We start from the raw sequence: 22,318 nt of genomic DNA on the forward strand, positions 1-22,318 counted from the left end.
TCACCTGAAGCACTAAGAGCCCTCACAGGTTCACCGGAGTACCGACATCATAATGACCTGAACCTCACCTGATCTGAGTCTGGGTAAATGATCCCTTAATGCAAAACACCTGTGAGGAGTTCTGAAACTCACTGCTCACAAAAATAGATGCTTTTGAAGTGACCTGAGTTTTGAAGCTCCAGCTGGTTTTGATTCCTGAGGAGCACTGGATAGGTGCTCTGAAGTGGTGGCCCAGCAGCAGTAAGGCCATAAATGTGCCATGGATGGGTGTCTATGACTATTCCAACTGGAGACATGAAAAACACACTGGAGTCCAATCTGTGAAGAGTTTCCAGCTCAGCTGTATATTCTAAAGTGAAAATGTCCTTGCTCTGCTCTAAGTTCTAAAACACTGCATGTAGATTAAAAGCAAAATTATAAGAATGGCTGCTGGAGATGGAAATGAAAATGAAGTTGGAGGCCCTGAGAGCTGTCCTAGATCCTGTACTTTCCACCCCTGAGTTAATGCAAGATGTAGTTTTAAAAGTGGTTCCACTACATCTTAAAATGTGTGACTTAAATACTGCCAGGGTCCTTGATGCCAGGCTGGACCCCTTCCTGTCCCCCAACTTCTGTGGCAGTGGATATTCACAGGTGAGTACAGACTCAAGCCTCTGCCACACAAACTGCGGCCCTGACTCAGGTTATATTAGGACAGTCCTAGAGCCACTGGGGGTTACTTAAATGCAATTGAGAGAAACACAAAGCCTTAGGGATTCACGAGGCAGCCTCTGAAAATCAGATGGGGAATTTTGTAAAAGCATTACATGATATTTATGCCTGTTGTCTCTACCTGCCATAACCCTGGCCACCAGCTTTCTTTTCTTGAGCTATGTTTATGGATTTGGACAATGAGTCATCTTTCAGTTTATGCAGAATTAAGAAATTTTCCCCTCCCTCCCCATAATCCAGATAAATTATATCCACTCTGGCTGTCCTGCCTACTCAGAGCTGCCAAGCACATTTATCTTGCCTAATCTTCTTTTTCAGGATCCATGCTGACTCCCCTTAAGCAATTACATATAGCTAAATGTTCTGTGTGCATAATTGCTCTCCATGCATTTTCTGCTGCTGAGATCAGATTTACAAGCCTGCAGTGTTCTCAATCTTCTTCTACTCCTTCTGCTTCTATTAGATGCTCACTGGTGCCTAATGCTGTGCTTTGTCCTTTAATAAATTATCAGTAAAATAACACACTTTAGAAAGAAAAAGTCAGAATAGCCACCATTAAGACTCGAGAAGGGAAACATTTTAAGTTGGTTCTGTGATCTCATCTAGCCTAGAGGCCTTTTCTCTCCTTCTTATTTCCCTGGCCAGGGAGAAGCCAAGGGGCAGGCAGGCTGAGTCCTCATCTCTGGCCACAGCTGTCCCCAGCAGATGGGAGCAGGGGCCTGGCAGTGACAGTCAGAGCTGGGAACAGGCCCAGGGAGTTTTCCCCCAGCTCTTCCCCACTGAGCCCGTCCCAGAGCTGACCCCAGGGCCAGGGAAAGGGGCTGCAGGGCCAGGGGCTCTCTCAGGGCCCTGACATGTGTCTGCAGTGTACCCTGGTGATCTAAACCACCTCTCTGAGCCTTTCACTCCACTGTTAAGAACACGAGCTTGCATTTTTCACATCTGTTCAATATTTGTTCTGTTTCCTGCATCGCCCCTTGCAATCATTAATTTCCATACTTTCAACTTTCTGTGTTTTATTTCTTCCTACTGGAAGTCCTCTTCAAAAATCAAACAAGAAAGACCAATCATAACATGACATCTGTAACTAAAATGGAAATAAAAGAAAGCCTGAATATGAAGGTATTTTGCTGAACTTCCATTCAACTTTACCCAAAGAAAGGAGGAAGTAAGAGTCCTTTCCTGTGTGTTGGGAAAGGCCCAGAGCCAGTATTTTCAGAGTTCACTTCCTTTTGTCTGGACTTGCTGTTTCTAAATATTTATTTTCTTTTCCTCTACATTAGTTTAACATTAACCCCCAGAAGTGAATCCTCTAGATCTGTGGGGTATGCAGGCACTTACAGGAGTGCCCCCATGTCACATCAGGTTTCTGGAAGCTGAAGAAGCTGGACTTTTCTCCTGATGAACAAATGAGAACCGAGCTCAGCAGGAGGGAGGAGGTCATTGTACAAAATTCCCCACTTAATTCCATGGAAGATAATGAGGAGAGGGGATATCAAAAGCACAAGTAAAGGTTCAGACTGGAATTGTGCATCCAGTTTGCATGGAATGGATATGTAATACTCTTTTTGTGCTTTTAGAAGTCAGGTTGAAGTGAACATTACTCAGGGAGTGTCAGGCCTGGTGTAGGCTGAGACAAGCACTACTGCTGCAGAGTTTACATCTTGTTTGCATGAAAAGATAAGATTAATATTACACATTTTAACGTTTAGGTACTGAGTTAAGCCTATCTTCATTTACACTAATGTATTTTGACAGAGAACTTCTGTTTATGGGTACTGGTTATCTTCTCCTTTCAGTGTGTCTCCATGCTTTTTTTTCTTCCAGTATTTGTTGCCTTTGCATTTTTGTTGGAGCTAACTATCCACTAAAGACTTGAAGCAGTCATGCACAGACTTGGTCCCTGTTTCTTTTTCCTTTAGCTAAACAGAGACTGTCCCCAGGATGTCTGGTGCTCTAGGTCCTCAGAAACTACTTCACCTGTGAGAACCAAGCAGCTTTTCATATTGTCTTTTTGATACTTAGACACCTGGGAGGGATTAAAAAATACTGCTGTGTCACCCACTGGGCTATGTTTCTGTATTGCCCTTTATTTCAAGAAACAGTAGAAGTATTGTTAGACCAGTGATTTACAAGTTAGATTGACTACTTTGAGAAAATACACAGAATATCACATAGAGGAATATGTTCTGCTCTCATCTGGACCCTTCTCCTATTCACAAACTCTTCCCTTCCTGCCATCTTCATTCACAAATTGAATTTGGGCAAAACTAAGCCTCTTTATTTTTGGCATATTTGTTAATTTTCAGTTCTTTAGACCTACACTCATTTTTTGAACCTCCATTGTTGCAAAGCATTAGCTGCTCAAAATGCTTCTCTTCCCACCCCTGCTAGAATATAGAAATATATAATTCATCTTGACCTTGTGCCTTGTCAGCTTTTAATACTTGTAATTGACCATCTTCTCCAGCATAATCATAAAACCTTTTAACATCTCACTTACACCAGTTTCCAAAATTTAAACTTCTCCAGCCTTTCTCATGAATAATGGGCCAAATGTGTGAATTCACTTAAACTACTGCCAGTGCCTGTCCCCTGTTCAGAGCAATCTGAATGGCAGCCTTGCCCTTGAGCACAACAACTGCTCCTCACAATTTGGTGCCATCTGCAGACTTGCTGAGCATGCATTCCACCACCTCTCCCAGCTCCTGGATTCATCCCATTTGTTTCTTCCAGCTGTTAAAGAGAGGGAGTCAATTTTCTTCACAGTAGAACTGGTGCAGTTGGCATTGTCCTTCTAATATTTTTTTTGAGTGTTTGCCCTAGAGGTGAGCTCTTCAGAGCAGTTGTTGAACTAATTGAACTTATGTAGGATATTTGTGCTACCTTTTTATATTTCCTGGGTAAACAGAACTAAGTGGCTAGGACTAGTATACAAATCCAAGCTTCTTTTTTTAATGGATTCCTTAACCTTGACTCCTTTTTCCCCATACTTGATTTGTCCATCCTTCTCTCAGGATTTTCAAAAGTACTCCCTGATTTACCTATATTCTAATGACTCAGAATCATGACTAATAGTGAGCAAGACACTCACTATTAGATGATGATCAGTAATTCTCAAAATTAGACCTTCTGCTTGTTGAGTTAAAAATACCAACTGAATCAACTGGCAAGACAGGCAAGAACAGAACCTTTATTTGACATTGTTAAGTACTCAGTTGTTTTGGAAACTTCCCATGAGACAGTGGCAACAAGTACAACCAGTTGTGTGTCAAATATACTAGGCAAATCTAGCATATGTCTATAAAAGGAGGATCAGAAACTCCAAGCAATTAAAATTCCTACTGATGACTAAAAAAGATTTGTGTGCTGGAGTGCTGGTGGAGGGAGGAAGAGTGAAGTAGGAGGTGAGAAGATATCTCTATGTACCAGGCATTAAAAGTGCATCAACATCAAAATTTCAAAGAAGCTTTTCCTGGACATATCTGCCAAATGTGTCTTTTCTGGAAGTTGGCCATCGTGGAGGACTCTGAGCCTATTCCCACAACTGCTGGCCATGCAGGCTGTTCCCTCTGCTCAAACAGCAGAGCCATGAGTGAGTGTTGGTCTAAAGGGACTATTTCCCATACAGTGTTTCTTCAATGTCTCTGCTTGACTTTTAGGCACTGTGAGCAATTAACTTTCCCAGATTTCTTTAAAGTAAAAGTTACAAACTCTCTTAGCCCCTCCTTTGCCTTCTATCAATACAACAGCCCCATAAAATGTAGTGTAAGCCCTATTTGCACACATTCTTGTACAGCATTGTCATTGGGGCTGGGGTGGGAGCAATGCTTTGGGGATTTCATCCAGTCCATCCCCTGTGATTGCACTCACTCCCATCATCAGTTCCAGCTGCAGTGAAAAGACTTGGAACTTAACTGCTGCATGATTTGATACCAATTTGAATTACAGTATCCCCAACAGAGTACTATCTAAATTTAAAAATGTGTGGAAGTCCATAATCTGTATCCTTATTCACCTCTCATCAAGGTACTCCCAAGCACTGATGCTTAGAAGTTTTATCCTGTACTTAAATGTAAGCATGATAAGGAACCCTACTGAAATCAGTGGAACATTAAGCACAGGGAGAAATCTTTTCTATAATAGTTTTCTTAATGTAATTCCTAATCCCTGCTGCCTACACATTTTTTCATTCTCCATACCTATTAATGACATTTTTTCATGCTGGCAAATGCCCTATGACATTACGCAGCAGTCATTATTTTGGAAGTCAGCGTCACTGAACAGTCAACCCTACTCAAGAGACCTCTTTCAGGTTATAAAGAAGCCATTTCAGACAGAAGTCTCACTTCTATAAGGTTTTAATTAAATACTAGTTCAGGCAAGTAACTGAATAAAGTTGTTATAAAGTAAACAAGCACCACTGCAAAGCCACAAGTTCCCTGAACTCAAACCTACAACTCAGGGACTCTCAAGACAGCACTAAGCTTACCATTCAATGTATCTCTGAAGTCCAAAAGCTCATCAAAACCAGTGGATATGGTAAGAGGCTATATATTTTCATCTTGTTACACAGTTAATTTAGATCCCTGTAATACTGTAATTGCTAGATGCACAAGCAGTTTTGTATGTGAGTGACTGGTTGTAAAGTAAACACACGAAGCAAATAGCTTAAATAAAATGTGCCACTTAAAAGAACATCCAGTTTCAATTTAATTACAGAGTATGTGGGATCAGAATGGTTAAAACCTGAATAATGTGTCATTAGTGATTTAATTTAAAACAGCTTCATGTACATTAGGGCAGAAGTGACTGCTATCATTGGAGATGATGTTGCCTGCTCTGCCAGGTGCCCCACAGGCACAGGGCACAGCTCTGCAGGTACCTCCAGGTGCTTTAGCTGCCATCCTGCTCTCCACAAGCAGGTGCTTCCTGAGCCTCCTGGAGAGACATGCAGTCCCTTCAGGCACATTTTGGGCAGTCTGAGGGGTGCCAGTAGGGGACTCCTCCTTAACAGGCTTATTTCTCCTTGTATTAATCACTGAAAAATTGGTTTCAGCCAACTGTCCTAGCTCCTACACCCATATTTGCCTCTGTGGCAGAACTTGAATTCAATGTGCTGAGATAAAGGCTTATATATGTGCATGATGTTACAGGGGGCTGATGTCAGGCAAGGGTGACTGAATTATTTCAGCTGTTTCTTATGAACTGCAGCACACAGAACTTCATCCTGAGGAATTATTTTTTAATGAAGCTTTTCTTCAGAGATTCAGTTGCAGTCCCTGTAATTCACAACAGCCTTTGCAACATCTTTCTCAAAGGCCCATGGTGGGTGTGGGAGGGAAGCTGCTGGTCCAGCTGTAACTTGGCACATCAGTGTAGTGCCCTGCAGCCCAGGGAGGTGGAGATCAGAATGTCCTCCCTTTTTGATCAGGGGTGCAGCGTTTGGTGCACTTTGCTTCTGCCTTCCTTCAGCTGCAGTAATTTAGTGTGCAACTGACAGGTGCACTGGCCACTTGGCAGATGGAAAAATGCCTAAATTACATTTTGTGACTTAGAATTCCCTGTGTGATCAGAAACGTCACCAACTTCTATCAACCTGCTTTTATTTGAATCTACTGTATAACACAGAGAAGGAAGTGAGAGACACTAAGAGGTTGGTTTGAGCTGAGGCTTTCCTAGAGATTTTAATGTAAATTTCCAAAAACGTGACTCTTACTAACCAGAAAGATTTGAAGCATCATCTGATTTTCTTGTTTTGCTTTCACTCCATAAACCATGAATCCCAGAGTACTAAAGAAAAGTAGACATGTAGAGCTATGACAATTTTTTCTTTCAGTTTTTACAGAGAAAATATTAAATTTTGGAATTGAAGACAATGTAGCACTCCAGAATCCAGCTACGTCAGTTAATACATTTACATTTTTCTTTTTCACTTTGCAAAATCCTTAGCAAATTGGGAATTTGCCTATTAGCAAATTGGAAATCTAGAATACAAGGAGGCAGTTTAAACCTTAAAGGTTTAAACCTTACTTAAAGGTTTAAACCTTAACAGCAAAAACTAACAAAAACTGCAAAACAACCATAAAACTGGCAACAATTTGCTTTGTAATTCTAATGGGCTTCAAATGCACAAAAGTCCTTGGAGATTACATCACTGGCACTTCCAGAGTTTCTACTGAAAAGCAAACACTTCTGACACTTGTGCTCCCCAAAACAACCAAGAAATTTCCTCAAATGACTCACTCATGGTTGTAAAGGATGACAATAGTTAGAGGGTCTGCAAAAGTTAAGTTTTATTAGTGAATTATACACCTGGCATGGAAATTGATACCAGTTCATCCCTGACCTCCTACATAAGCACATGGAAGGGGGTTTCATGTGAAGGAGTAGGGTGAAAGGAAAGAGAGAAAGAGATTATTTAAATAGGGACAGAGAGGAAGAAAGGGAGAAAAAGAGATCACCAGTCCTGGCTCCAGTGCTGATCCAGCTGATGTGCCCAGGGTCCCAGGCTTGGTGGGGATACCTTTCTCTAGGTTAAGTTTTCCCTGCCCTAGAGATGAGTTTATCACTTTCTATGCACATCAGTTATCCTGCAGTCGCTTTTTTTAAACCATTCTGGAAATAGGTCAGAGAGCTTTGGGGTCTTTTTGAAGAATGTACACTCACCTCTGGACCACACTCCTGAGCTTGTGCTCTGTGTGTTGTGCTGATGTCCAGCAGCCAGAGCAAGGATGCTTGTCCCAGGACAGTGCTGCCCAGGCAGACCCTGTATGGCCCCTTCATGAGTCACCACCAGTTTTTGGCTGGCTCTGCAACCATCCAGCTGTCAGTGTTTGAGACACACACCACCTCCTGCTCTGCTGGGCTTCGACAGAATCGTCAGCTTGAACTGAAAGTGAGACTTTAAAACCAGTGATTTTTCTTCCTTTATGCCCACTGCTGACAGACAGCAATGAATAAATGAATATAAACCTCTAACAACCCTTGGATGAGGACTCAAGCAGTACTCTGTATTGCAATACTTCCACAATCACTACCCTGGCAGAAATGAACACATTCTCTATCTTTTGTGTGTACATTTATCACATGTCCAAGGCAGTGACACTGACAGAGAAACTGATCCGATCTAATCCAAGTCTGGAAATAATTAATTGAATTAAAGAGGGGGAAAAAACCCCAACGTTGAAAGGGCACACAGATTTTAAGAAGAATTGCAAACATTTCTGATTCAGACAAACAAATCCTGATGGTAAAGAAAGAATCAACGACTGTTTCTCATGCTGGCAATATATATTTATTTTGGAGACAGGTTACCATGTGTGTATCAGGACTTCAGATTAAAACAAACTGGGATTATGAATGCTTAGCATATGCCAGTTGAAATGAAATGACTGATGTGAAGCTGACCCTTACAAGACCTTTGATTGGTCTATTTTTGCATGTGTCTCCCCCACACACTTTAAAAAAAAATAAATCTGAACATCTTTCCCTTCCCTTTCATTTCAGCCTCAGGAAAATAAATGATCATCCAACTGGACTTTTTACTAGCTTTACTATTAATCTGCTAGCAATATCAAAACAAAATATTGTTGATTCTACAACTCCAAAAGGAAGCAAAGCCTTACAATGTTCTTCCTCTACATTACCTGGCTATTGAGTCCAGCTTTAAAGACTGTCTTATATTGGTTTTATTATGCTGCAAACCTTCAGCACACACACTTTGCTGTTCCACAACAAGCTGCAGCACTGCCGGGTCTGACAGTCTGTGCAAAAGCTGCTGCAGTGCTACAAATTATTGATCACCCTTCCTCTCCATCTTCCATGTACTAACAAACATCTTTCATTAATAACAAGTTGCAAATGCTGTCCCCAAAAAGGGAAGAGAAGGATGAAGATATTTTGTGCTTTCATACAAAAAACAAACAAACACCCAGGAAAAAAAAAATCCTTCAACTCCAATCCCTCACCCAAAAAAACCCAGGTCAAAGCTATTGGTTGCCTGTTGTCCCCACCCTCCCCCTAGCTTTTATAAGTCACCATAAAACAAATGCATACAACTTACTGTACAAATACAAAGCTGCAGGCATTCAATTTACAGAACATTCTGAAAATATTTCAAGCATAAAAAGTACACTTGATAATTGCAAAAATAAAGTTTCACTTTTTAAAAAAACATTTTGATCAGAGCTCAAGCAAAACATTTAAGGATTCCTACTTCAGCTTAACTCCCTAAGAACACCATGTTCAGAAATTAAAAACAAAAACCTCAGATTTTTGGTGATAAAGTAACTGACCATGTCTTTTAATGACGAGAAATGGTATATACAACAATGGCACAGACCTTAAGCATCAACAACATATTTCAGCCAAAAGTAAGTCAGCAAGTGATCCGAGTCATTCTTAGCATCACACAGTACTCATTACTAAGAACCTCAATGCACCAAGAAAAGATATCAAGATATACTGGTATAAATGGAAGGAAAAAATCCATGACATCAAATAGGCTCAGTTTTTGTCACTGAACTTTTTTTAGGCTAAGTTTCACTAGTGCAAGACCATTTGTTTACCCAATTAAATGAAAGCTCATAAATGTCACAATTTAAGAACACTCATACAAAACTATTTTTTTCTTTTAAAAAAGTGCCACATACCATACTTTTACTAAAAAAGTTACAAACTAATGGAAGACTGTCTGCCTCCATCTCTTGTCAACAAGGAAAGGCCAAAGTGACTCTCTGATCCCAGCTCGAAATGGTGTTCTCTGACCTATCCCCAGCATCTCTAACTTGGAGCAGTCCAGCTGAGCGTTCTTTGGACGAAGAGCACCCACAACTGGGCTATCAGTAATCTAAAAACAGAAACAAGAGACAAAAACAACACCCACACCAATAAGTAAACAGAAGTGACAAAAAAATTCTTGTACATGTACATTAGAACTTCTTCTTCACAGCTTTCTATACACGTATGGTTACCTCCTCTCTTCTATTTTTTGCAGGTTTTTTTGGTTTGGATTTTTTTGCTATTTGCTTTTTTTATAGTTGACTTTATTTCAACTCATTATGCCATGTGAACTGTCTTAAGGCAAATTTTTGTCACTCTCTTTACTGATACTATTTGTGTTTTTCAACATTTTTTTTCATATTTTCACTCTGTGATTATCATCACAAGGAATGCTCCAGAATGTAAACAGAACCATGTTTTGATCATTATGAAGACAACCATGTCTTGAAGAAAAATAGAGTTGGGCAGAAAAAATTAAGACTAAGTGCTCTCCAGTGTTGTTCTTCCATCTTCCAAGCCACATTTCAGTTTCAGTGTTCACCAATTCTGAATCCTCAGAATTTATTTTGTACATAGGTAAAATCTTGACATGTTATATGCCTATCACATTACCAGTATGTCTTTAAGAGTAGCCTCAAGTATCAATAAAACTGCAGGACAGGTGTTTTAAGCAAAGCAAAAAAAAATTGCAGTTCTTAAGTGCATGTACTCAGAAATAAATCTGGACATTGCATTACAAAGCCCTATCTTCAAGTTAGTGTTCTATCAATCTAACATGAAAGTACAGATTTGCTTGTGACTGAGGGGAACTGTTCTGCAGAAATACCATTACACTGCAGACTGGGAAACTGGTGTCTGACTGACTGTGTAATTTTCCTAATTCAGCAGATCAAAGCAGCTGTTTTTTTCTCGAGCTTGATACCAGCCAGCCCCACTCAGCAACAGAGCTTCTGTGCTGGACATGCAGAGCCTGTCCTGAAGAAGAAGCTCACTTGTACAGCCACTGGGAGACCTGCTACTTGCAATGATCAGGCACATCTGTCTGCCTACAGGTCCAACAACACATCACTTACTGGTCTCAAGTGGCTGCTGGGAAGGTTGAAAGCATCTGCAATTGCACAGGCCATCTCATATTTAGTCATCTGTTCATTGCCAGACCAGTGAAAGGTTCCTTTTATTGATGGGTCCTAGAGAAGAAAGAGGAAACACAGATGAAAGGAAGCATTCAGCTGGCCCTCAGGCTAATTCCTGTGCAAGAACTGGGCAGAATTAGCATCCAGCAAGACCCTATCTCAAAAGGCATCTTCCAGCACCTCAGTCATGTTCTAGAAAAATCTGTATCCTTTTCTAGAACACCTGACCAGCAACTGAGACTGGAAACTGGTGTTACTTCTATCTGATCTGATCTCACACACAGTTTGTGGAGGAGGAAAAGGAGCTGCCCACCAACCAAGCAAATTCAAAGAGCTGGGGAGGAGAAACTCAGCTGTTCTGTGATGTTCACTTACTCAAAAACAAAGTCAAAAGGCATAACACACATTCTGAATGTTAAACTGCAAACCCTGTACTAGTCCAGTCCATGTTTTCAAAGCTACCATGTGAAAAACATGAAGGTGGTTGTTTGTTGTTTGGTTCTGTTACCTTGCAAAGATGGTAATCTGAAGGTGCTGTGGTGAACAAATACAAGGAAGCACTTCAGCCCAGAGGCATTGTTTGGCCACTTCGGTATTGTTAATACAATAAACAATGGCACCTTTGAGAATTGCATTCAACCACATGGGTTTTTTAGTTCCAACTATCAATTTGTAAAAGGCATATCAGAATAAATTCAGCATTTCTAATTCTCTCCTCTATACCAGAAGACACAAGAGAACTTTCAGAAGGTTCTGTCTGATCCCTTCAACCACTTTTGTTTCAAAGACCACAATACCCTCACAGTCATGAACAGATAGTATTACAGCCAGTTCTTTCCTCCTTTCCAGCATTCCAAAAGCGCAAATAATCCAGAGGTTGCGCAGTTCTCAGTTGTTCAGAAGCAAAGCTGAGAACTCCAACTATTTTCCCCTTGCAGAGGCTCACTTCTTGCCATTCTTACCAGCATTCTCTTCTCTGCTAGTTGTCTGCAAACAGCTGCTACATCCTTGACATTGGTAGGAAATCTCTGCTGCCAGTGGTCCATGTTAGCAGATTTATTACTGAACTGCACTTTATCAAACATAACTGTCACAGCACTTTCCTCCAGTCTTTCCACCTCTCCATACAAGACAGGAATCCTAAGCACTGCAGTTTCTAAAAGAGGTAACATTTTAGGTCATAGGTGAGTACTGATGTTACAGCACATTCTGAAAAGTGGAAGTGTTAAGAAATATGCTGATCATATTAAGCATCTACAAATCACAAATAAAATGCAAGCAGTGTGTTAGCTTATGGAATATAATTTTAATTTATATCAAAGCCAGTTTATAAACACTAAGATTATAGACATTATTGTATTATTATTCTTTTTTTTCATTTATGCCATTTATTTCCAGAAAGTTAACAAGCTTTCATTAACTGCATAAAGATGCCTGTTTGTGTTAGAACAAAAATTTAAAAATTTAAAACCCCGACTACTCTGTGCAGTTACTCTAGCCCTCCCCATCCTCACTGGGTAAGAGCAAGGAGAAAAATTCCCATCAATCACAGGTCATCATATTCAGACATAAATTGCACCCATCATGCAGAAGCTCCCATAAAAAGGACTATATTATTTTGCAGAAAAAAAAAAGACATGAACCTTGAAATAAATTAAACTTGACAAATAAGGAATAGGTTTACAGAACACAATAGTAAACAATGTTAGATTCCAGGACAGTGATTTAAGAAATTAACAAAATGCAAAGAGAAGCATATTTTATGATGGAATACATCATACTAGTCTATCTCTGTCATGAAGACTCAAAAAGCCTCTGAGGAGAAATCCAAGACTATGACAAATTACTTAAAAGTAACAGTTTTGCTGAAAGAAAAAACAAAAAACATCGGACCTGAAATTAGAAGCTGAAGTCATCAAAAAATTGCCATTCTTAATATACTTGGAAGAAAATGCTATAGCTATTAGAGAGACAAACAGAAAAAGCTAACACAAATAATTCTCACAGAGAAGCAAACTAGAATAAGTACTTAGTCAAGAAAAACAAATAGGTACCAAACATGACACTGATTTTCTGCTGAACTAGATGCAATTATTTGGTCACTCAGTATATATGCTTTTCCTCTCTTTAAATACTAGTTGAAAAATCCATGTTTCAACTGCTTTAAGAATGTTAATTCTTTGAGAAGACAGCTGCCTTCCTTTCATTCTCAGCTCTCTGGAACATGGAGAGGATCAGCCTCATGACTAACAGCTCTGAGGACCTCCTGACACTTTGTAGTTCTGTAAGCATGACTTTATACATACATATATATTTATAAGCATGTATTCCCTTCTAAGCAAAGTAAAGTATCTTTTTAAAAAAATGTTAAAACCACTTACTGGAGATTTTTGCATTTTACAACAGAAATGGACAGGGCAGTTCTTCACACAGCTATAGATTTGGCCAATGGAAGTCTACCTACACCATATCAGCAAATCAGAGGTTGGAACACCAGTACATGGAAAACACTTGTATTTGTACGAATCAAGAGAACTCATATTTTCAAACTCTTCACTCAGCACCACCTCAACAATCCCCCTGCTAATAATACCACTGCTGCAACCCACTTCTGCCTGACAAATCCTGCTCCAAAAGGTTACGAAACCAAATGGCAGTGCTGAGCTGGGGGAAGATACCCATACATCCTTGGATTTGGTAAAGTCTTATCTTCATTGCCAGTCTAGAATAGGGAGCAAATAGCATCCACAGTCAAATCTGGAGATTGTATTTAATCTAGAGGTGGAGTGAAAAACTTGTCATTTAAATTTATTTTTACTTAAATGAGACTTTTTTTTTTTACTAAGTTTCCTTCTTACTAGTAATGCCAGATCCATCATATACAGCATATGTTTACTTACTGGAAGACCACCACACTAATTTATCAATAACTTGGTTCTCTGGTGGGAAGCACAGAACCACAGTGTATCAGAAGCCTCTTCTGCATTTGCACTGAGATTACTTTCTTCAGATTTTCTGATAAAGTACAAGTGCTTCTTTCCTTATAATCTGTAACTGGACACTGACAGTGCACTACCCAAAATTAGCCAAATCTCTCTTTTATACAAGAAATAAGCTTCAATTAAAGATAACATGCTCTTTTCCCTGAAGTATAATTTTATAAATTATGTTTGTATATTTTGTGTGCCAAATTTTCATTAAGAAAAGATGTAAGCAAACTTTTAAAAAAAACTCATTGTTTAAAACCATAAGTATGTTATTAACCCATTAGAAAGTGTTACAGGCAGGAATCTGATGTGTGCAGGTGAGTAAAACCAAAATGGGTGGCCTGTTGGTATACATAATACAGCAAAACCCAAAGAGTAGCAAGACTCCAAGTTGATTTGAGCTGTATTATTACTGAATCACAGGTCTGGTTCTCCTTTTAAGTAAACATACACTGACAACACTTGCAATGCATCCCCATAAATTACTGCAGCTATATATTGAATGAAGTATATTGTTTTTCCTTAGGAACAGCAGATCCACAACAGACAAAGGTTTATGAATGTCCATCAGGGAGAGACAAATAACATGAATGAAGACTGGAACAGGTGAGAAATAACAGCTTTAATCAAGATATAAGCAAGAGGAATTGCTCATGAGCAAGGAGACCAACTCCTAATCACATTCTTCTCTGAAGCTTGCTTCCATGGTTTTGCAACTTCATTGTTGACTTAGGAGTCTACTAAGCTAACATATAACTAAGTTAAAATAGAAAAAATAGAAAGTCTGTATTAAAAATACAGTTTTTTTGATTGAGTGTCTTTACCTTCATTGAGTGTCTTACCTTCATTGTTTTCCAGAACAGCCTTCTCACCCTCCAGTTTGGTTTTACCATATAAATTCAGGGGATTTGGTACATCAGTCTCTTTATATGGAGGGCTTGTTCCATCAAATACATAGTCTGTACTGATGTAGATCAGAAATGCTCCAACTCCAGCTAGGAAGAAAATGTTTATAGATAATTTGTATTAATTCATGCTGTCTTTGAAATCCCAATAGACCCTTAAATCTCCCAAGGATTCATCTTCCATGCACATCCATTCCTTCTGCTTTGTCTGCTCCCTGATCCTACAGAGTGAAGGACTCTTACGGAAAAAAGATCAGCAGCACACTGATGCAGAAGTGACATTGACACTTGCACTGTGTGTACTGATGTCCTGTATAAACAGATGCAGGATTTTGACCAGACACAAATCCATGAGATGAGGTCTCCTTACCTGCCTCCTTTGCTACATTTGCTGAAGCAGCCACATTGAGCTGAGAAGCAGCATCTGGTTGACCTTCTACAACATCTGGCCTTCTCTCAGCAGCACAGTGCACTATAACATGAGGCTGGAAATTAAAGACTAATTTTAAACAACCAACATGTCAAGAGATGGCAGTTGCACCCTAACTCTAGCGATGACACCCCTCAGGCAAAACTAAGTAATAAAAACACCATTGTTATTTTTAATTCTGGAATTCTGAGGAACACCTTTTCCTTACTAACATTTTATAATAAAATCATGCTGTTTCAAGATACAAAAAACATTTATCATGAATTGTGTAATTATGGTCTTCAGTAGCTTCAATCTTACAGCATCTCTGAAGTTGTGGGGATTTTTTTCTTTTTAACTCTGTACAGTAAAATATATATTAATATAAGATAGATCTCTCACACATACAAGGGTACTAAAAATTTTTACTAAGCTATTTACTCATGGCTTACTTTACATTTGCAGATTACTAAGATGATATTGACTATTCTATAGAATGGCACTCTGGATAGTGTATTTCAGGTTTTATATATTCCTCTTGGCGCTCAGACTGAAAAAACTGTGAACACTGCACATTACACAGAGTTACTGGTGTTGTGTTTAAATATTCCTTCACTTCCCCAGAAATGCCTATTGACATGTTACTGAGTGAATAACTCAGTATTAACTCTTAATAAAAACTCAGTAATAACTCAGAATAACTCTTTGCAGTGTGCTGGCACGTACAGCTGTGCCTGCAGCCTGCCTGTGGCCAGCACAGCAAAGCCCAGAGCTGTCTGTAGCTACAGAGCAAAGCTCTGCTCTGGGTGGGGCAGAACACACACCTCTGTCAGAGCTCTGCCAAAGCACCAGCCCTGCTCCCGCCCCAGAACTCCGCAGCACCAACAGCTGACTACAGCACACATAATGTACCCCTCCCATCCTCTTTATACTCCAGAAACATACCTGAAAATCATGGATAATGTCATGAACTGCAATAGAGTCCAGAAGATTAACATGTTCAAATCTGGGCTGAGCTCTCCTGTATCCACAACCAACTGTGTTCCAATTATTTTCATTGAATTCTTTAAACACAGCTCTGCCAAGAAGTCCCGTAGCACCAGTGATCAAAACTCTCCTACTGGGAATATCAACATCTTCCTAGGGAAATGACAACAGGAAAAGTTTTGTTTCTACTGGAATTTTTTACTCCTTTTTTTTTTCTTGAAAAGTATGAAAAACTATAGTCAGAGGCTACTGTATTAAAAAAAGCTTCTCCTGAGTCTTTTGGAGTGCCCTATTCAACAGCAGCATCTGTGAGGACAGCACTGCAGCCAGTCAACTATTTAACCATATATTCAAAGGTAATGAAAACAAAACTCTAGTGAGAAACTCATTTACTTCTACAACAATCCAAACCACTACTGGAGACAGAATTTTAAATTCAAAAGCTGGTAACTTTGTGCAATCTTAAAGGAGGGAACTAATTTCTTTAGAAAATGGACCCAGAAGATGTAACATATAGGGCCCAAATCCTACAGCATATAATTCTGGATAGACTGTGCCTGTTAGGAGCTGCAGCACTACAATTTAACTTACCGTAGTAAATAAAATCTTGAATTTTATTATTAAATGGAAGGGTAATTCATTGTTATTCAACACAATAGTCTAAGAGTAAGCAAAACTGAGATACAAATGTCAATTTTACAATATGCATTTAGAAGCAATTTGACAATTCAGCTCTCAATCTATACAACAGATTAAAGCTGTACTTCAGCTCCTGAACATTTTGGTCCTTGGGACAGCTGTGAACATCAGCACACATGAACTTCATCCCACCCCTCACTAGAAAATGAAGTTTTTAAGACAGCAAACACAAGATCTGTGTCTGTCTCTGCAATGTTTACTTTCCTTTAATGCTTTCTTTCTGTTTCCACCATGAATAAATGCAAAAAATGCCACCTAAAAACAAAAATGAAAGCATATCTTTACCATGCCTGTGCAGAAAAAAGTTTGGGTGTGCAGAACCCACAAATCTTTGATTTCCTGACCACTTTACAGACAAGTACAATCTGTGACAAATTACTATAATTCTGTGCATCACAGAATGCTTTCTGCTATGCAATCTCAATAGCTCAGTAATTTCTAAGCATTGTACCAGACTGCTACTTTTTGATTGCAGCACAGGAAGCCACAGCAATCACCCCCAAATTACTGTCTTTCACCCTTGCAGTTAAAAAGCTTTTGTTCCATAAGGGTAAATGCAGAGGGGCATGATGGAAACAGCCTACCCAAAACAATTGTTCCAAGTTCCCAGCACGGTGCATGCATTTTTCTCAACTCTCAATCACCAGAAGAAGGCTAATTTATTCCCATTTATACTAGATGAAAATTAATAATTTACATCGGGACAGTTGCCTGAAAATGACAGACTATAACAAGTGACATTTCAAAAAGTTACTTTTATCCTTAAATTTTACCTGACAACACAAGCTGGTTTATTTTTAAGGCAACCCAGTCTTCTCAGAACAGCATAAGCAAGAACATGCAACTATTATTTTCTTCTGTACTACTTCTCTGCACAGTGTCACAGGACCTATGATCAGGGCTTCCACAGCCAGAGGTGCCCCCTAATAAATATCCAACACTTGCTGCAGATCAAAGTCAAAAGGTTCTCTAAAAACATCACTGAATATCTTCAGTAAGTAGGAAGTGACCAACACAAAATTTGCAAATTCTGATGTTTTAGAACCTTATTCACCTAAGTTTGTTTATTTTGTATATAATGAAGAGGATGTTACATCAGCAGCACAGCTTGAACTGGACACAAACACAGCTTTCACCAAACACAGCTTGCATGCTACTACTGCTGTCTGCAAGAGTAATTGATTGCAATCACTCGTTTCTGAAAGAGCAAGACAAATGATGAATGGTTCTCATAAATCCACCACCAACTAATTACCAGTTTGAACCTCTTCTTGACACAAGTTTTAACAATCCAGTGATACAGAACCTGAACAAAGGAACTCTTGCCCTGCATGCTGCCTTGCTCCTTCACAGCACATCATCTAGCTGCAGCAGCATTTCTGTGGTCATCTAACACTACTGAAACATGCAATTTTGTCATCTCATTTAATGTTATGTGGTGTCCACATTAACCACGATCAACAAAAATCTATTGTGTTTAGAAGTCTCAATTCAAATAAACAAGTCACAGCATTATTTGATTTAAAAATAGCCTTTATGAGACACCAGATCACTTTGCAGACAGTACCAAAATATAAAATAACAGCATAAATTATAACAAGAACAAAATATCATGCACTTCAAATTGAAAACCAAAAACAAGCACTTTTACAGTTTTTCATAAAGTTTTTCAAGCTTTATAACTTTCTTTAGAAAATCATAATGAACTGAAAACGCCAATTTTAAGGAATAGTTGCCAAAACGCAGAAGCAAATCTTTTACTAGTGTAAAAGGATTGTGAAAGATCCGATGAGATACGAGTCACTACAGGGAAGGGAAGGTGAGCCTGAGCTCCGTCAGCTCTGACATGCCCGGCAGCCACAGAAAGCAAAAGGCAAAGCCTGGAGCTCTCCGAAGGCTCGGAATGACAGGTGAACCTACACTGGTGTCGGCAGAAGTTGCTCTGCCCTTCCCTACACGGCCAGTCCTCCTTGCTGCGGCAGCTCACGTACACCTGTGGGACAGCGGAGGGGTCGGTCCGCGGAACCGCCGCACACGGCCTCCACCCCCGAGCCCTTCCCCGAGCCCCGGCCCGCCCGGAGCGGCGCCGCGACCCCCGAGCGCGGCGGGCGGCCCGCGCAGCGTCCCGGCGCCGCTCCGCGCGGACACGACACGCCCCGGCTCCCGGAGCCCGCGGCGCCCCCGGCCGCGCCCCCCGGGCACCCGCGGCCCCTCCGGGCGCCCTCGGCCCCCCGCGCCCGGCCCCGCCGCCAGCGCGTCAGCGCTCCGGGCCTGCCCGCCCGGCCCCGCGCCGCACAGCGGCCCCGCGGCGGGCTGCCGGCCCCTCCGCCCTCACCTCCACGAGCTCGCAGCGTCCCGGCGCGAAGCGGATCCTGAGCTCCTTCTCCCGGCCCACCATGGCGGGGCCGGGCCGGGCCTGGCGCCGCTGCGCGCCCGCGGCTCCCGGCGCTGCGCGAGGGAGGCGCCGCGCCCTGCCCAGCGCCGCGCCGCAGGGGGCGCCCGCGCCCCACGCACGCGCCGCCGCCGCCGCACGCTCATTGGCCGGGGCGCGCCGGAGGGGGCGGGGCCAGGACGGGCATTTAAAGGGGCAGGAGCGCCCCGCGGGGCGGGGAACTGCGTGAGGGACAGACGGGCGGGAGCCGTGAGGGAGCGCCGAGCCCCGGCCGCCCCGCGGCGCCGAGCCCCGGCCGCCCCGCGGCGCCGAGCCCCGGCCGCCCCGCGGCGCCGAGCCCCGGCCGCCCCGCGGCGCCGAGCCCCGGCCGCCCCGCGGCGCCGAGCCCCGGCCGCCCCGCGGGAGAAGGGGAGCAGAGGGGCCCGCTGCTCCCGGCACACCGCGAGCACCGCGGCTGCCTTACCTGCAGGACCGGCTCCTCTTCATGGTGCTTTCATCTAACAAAAGTCACTGCCGTGCGTTTTAACATCTGAGCACGCTTCCCCTGTTGAAACTGTGAACTTTCTATTGTGAGTCCTCGTTTGTAAAAAAATAAATTGGAACTTCAGAATTAGACCAAAATATCTACTGATACTGCATATAGTTCTGCCACATATTCACTAAAAATTACTTAATACCGCGTTTTAGAGTGGAGAAAAAGAAGCATTTCCAAATTGCTTTTATCCAGAGTTTGATGTAAAACCAACTGGTAAATCCCAGAGAAGGAGAGGTTGTTTTTGAGAGAGCAATCAGTGCTTACAGTACTGCTCCTGTATGTATCATGCTTACAAGGTGACAGGTTTGATTTCTTTTTCAACTCAAAGTTTTGAAGGTAACAGGATACTGTATACAAAGTGTTACAGTACCATTTTTGACCCACAAAGGCAGAGACTGTGCCTTGCAAGAGAACTCAAGTAGATGCATAAAAACAACTGGCTAAAACTCACTGTAGCTACTTCACACTTGTATCTGTGACAATGAATTTATTTCAACTTAACTTGGTTAAAATAGTTTTAATTGGAAATACTGAAGGAAGAAAACCAGAAAAGTCTATCAAAGTTTAATAAAACTTTATAGAATATTGTAAATTATATTTATGACAAACAGCTAACATTTAAAGGACAAAAAGGCATAGATATGTAAAAAACCACTTCAGCCAGTTTCTGCCTTCATGAAATACAGATGCTCCTTTTTTCCCCCCCTGTAACAAACTATTCACATTTAATTGCCTTCCATTAACCTTAGAATTCTACTTCAAAATATCAGTAATTGATATCTTGAAATAAAAAAGAATCTTCAAAGAAATACCAAACTGTTTAGCAGCATGGAGGTAAGAACTAGTACACCTGATGTTACACCATCTCCTCCCAACACTGCTTGGAAGAGCTCCCTGTGCATTTCAACAAAAAGCATGATGGAGAAATTAAAACTGTCTTCCAGGCTCAGAAGAGAAAAACAGCAAAAGCATGAACACTGAAATCTCAAGCTATCATCATAAATCAGTCTGTAAAATAACATCTTTGTCACCAGAATAAGTTAACTTATATGTAGTTTTTGTGTTTTCATTATATATTTTTTCCTCAAATATTTACCTCAAGTTCTGTAGTGTTCTACCTATACTTTCAATTTCTTTATTATTGTTACATCCACTTTGTGAAACACTATGATTAACAATAAGAATTGTACTGTTGTCTAGATCACAGTCACTTAAGCATTATGCATCCCTGGGTGATTAAATGGACCACTCATTAAATTAACATTTCAGGCTGTAATTCACAGAGACTAAAGCATAATTAAGTCTCCCTCTCTCCTCCTTGTTTGCTTTTCTCTTGATTTTGTAACCAAAGTGGTAGCAACCTGTTAATGCAAATATGCAGAGCCTTACCTGCTCCATTTCCAGCAGCATTTTGGGCACTGCCAAACCACAGAGGGAATTAGCAGCCCAGGAAATCACTGCAGTTCAACTGCACTTGTCCCTTTGTCTGCTGTGCCTGCAGAGAGCACATGGACTGAGAGCAGCACTGGCTCTGCTGACCTTTGAAACCAAAACACAAATCCCAGCCCTGCATCACGTGTGGCTCCAATTCCTGTTAAGCTTTTGGTCTGGTCCCAGTGGTACCATTTAAGCAGCTCAGTACGAGCTTAAATTTTTACCTCGTAACAGCCAGCATGAGGCAAGCACGGCCATTGTGTGCATGAGATCATTCAAAGCACTGGCACCGAGTCTTATACAGTTTGTCCTTTATAGCAAACAGGAGGAGGGCTCTAATTAGGTCAGGCAGGTTGAGAATTCTAAGAGCTCTTCACGTTACATTTCAACTAAGCACAGCCCAGCTCTTGCTACAATACATCGAGATGAATCATTAGAGAAATAACTTTATGTTAAATCATGTATTTTTCAATTAAAAAAAAAAATCTACCGGAACATGAAAGTAATGAATTCCTGCTGTGAATACAAATGCCAGTTGAGCTACAAGTGTCAAGGTTTCAGTTTTTAATACTTAATTTCATAGAAGTGCAAGAAAGTGAAAAAGCCTCCTAGACTGAAGTTGACAAAAAGCCTTCAACTTCCCCTTGACTTCCACCCTTTGCTTCTCTCCCTGCTCTGCGATTTATCAGTGTCTTAACGCTGTAAGGCTAGCAGAATTATTTGCTGGAGTTTGTATTTTCTTCTGTCAGTATAAGGATGCTCATGCCAGCTGTATCAAACCAGGATGTAGGAACCCTAAAGGCCCAGTCCTGAGGCACCTGCCATTCCTGGCTTCCCTTGGCATATTCGTACCTTCAGTCTAAAAAAAAAAAAGTACCTTAACTCAGTGTCTCCATTTTTATGTTTTGAGCTTGGTGAGACCTTTCACTAATATTCCTCTATAATTTTTTTACTCAATTTACACCTTTCAGACAAAATCTTCATTTTTTTCTCCACAAGAAGAGAACTCCACTATAAAATACTTCTAGCAACTTCTTTATCAAAATATCTTAACACTTCAGGCTGAATACCGAGTACTCTCTTAATTAAAACATAAAACACCTGAAAGTAATCCTCATCCTCACTCTTCAAAGAATCAAGTAATCCAGCAAATTCATAAGGATGATATTAACAGAAAACATCTAGCCACTTATGTCCTTGGACTTAATGTGCATCTTTTGTATATAATATCCTAAAAATTATGAAGTCTCCGTAAGCTCATGATGTCAGCGTAAATGCAAATAAATTCTACCAGCTAAGTTTTGGGTACTGCCTCTGCAGAACCTTTTTGTAAGATATCTGC

General features: G+C 40.9%; 1 protein-coding gene across 2 annotated transcripts; it reads right to left on the minus strand.

The window, feature by feature from the left end:
• Positions 1-7,985: 7,985 nt before the first annotated feature.
• Positions 7,986-21,068, minus strand: MAT2B (methionine adenosyltransferase 2 non-catalytic beta subunit). 2 transcript variants are annotated; one of them, XM_021549457.4, is made up of 7 exons: positions 20,932-21,068; positions 15,875-16,069; positions 14,891-15,005; positions 14,458-14,610; positions 11,591-11,784; positions 10,569-10,682; positions 7,986-9,562 (listed from the first exon to the last, which is right to left on the minus strand). In XM_021549457.4, the coding sequence occupies exons 1-7, from the start codon at positions 20,950-20,952 to the stop codon at positions 9,392-9,394; spliced, it is 963 nt and encodes a 320-aa protein (XP_021405132.1). In that variant the 5' UTR covers positions 20,953-21,068; the 3' UTR covers positions 7,986-9,391. The 2 variants fall into 2 exon arrangements, with proteins under 2 accessions (XP_021405132.1, XP_021405131.1); XM_021549456.3 differs by lacking the exon at positions 20,932-21,068 and adding an exon at positions 18,951-19,092.
• Positions 21,069-22,318: the final 1,250 nt, after the last annotated feature.

Source organism: Lonchura striata, chromosome 13, assembly GCF_050655825.1.
Source record: "Lonchura striata isolate lonStrDom1 chromosome 13, ASM5065582v1, whole genome shotgun sequence".
Classification (NCBI taxonomy): domain Eukaryota; kingdom Metazoa; phylum Chordata; class Aves; order Passeriformes; family Estrildidae; genus Lonchura; species Lonchura striata.

Excerpts from the sequence above, each read along its gene's own strand:
- MAT2B (XM_021549456.3), bottom strand. The coding sequence starts at position 19,013 with ATGGTGGGCCGGGAGAAGGAGCTCAGGATCCGCTTCGCGCCGGGACGC. Across the intron at positions 15,006-15,874 it reads ACATTATCCATGATTTTCAG|CCTCATGTTATAGTGCACTG; the intron begins GTATGTTTCTGG and ends TTTAATTTCCAG. Across the intron at positions 11,785-14,457 it reads TGTTCTGGAAAACAATGAAG|AAACTGCAGTGCTTAGGATT; the intron begins GTAAGACACTCA and ends TACCTCTTTTAG.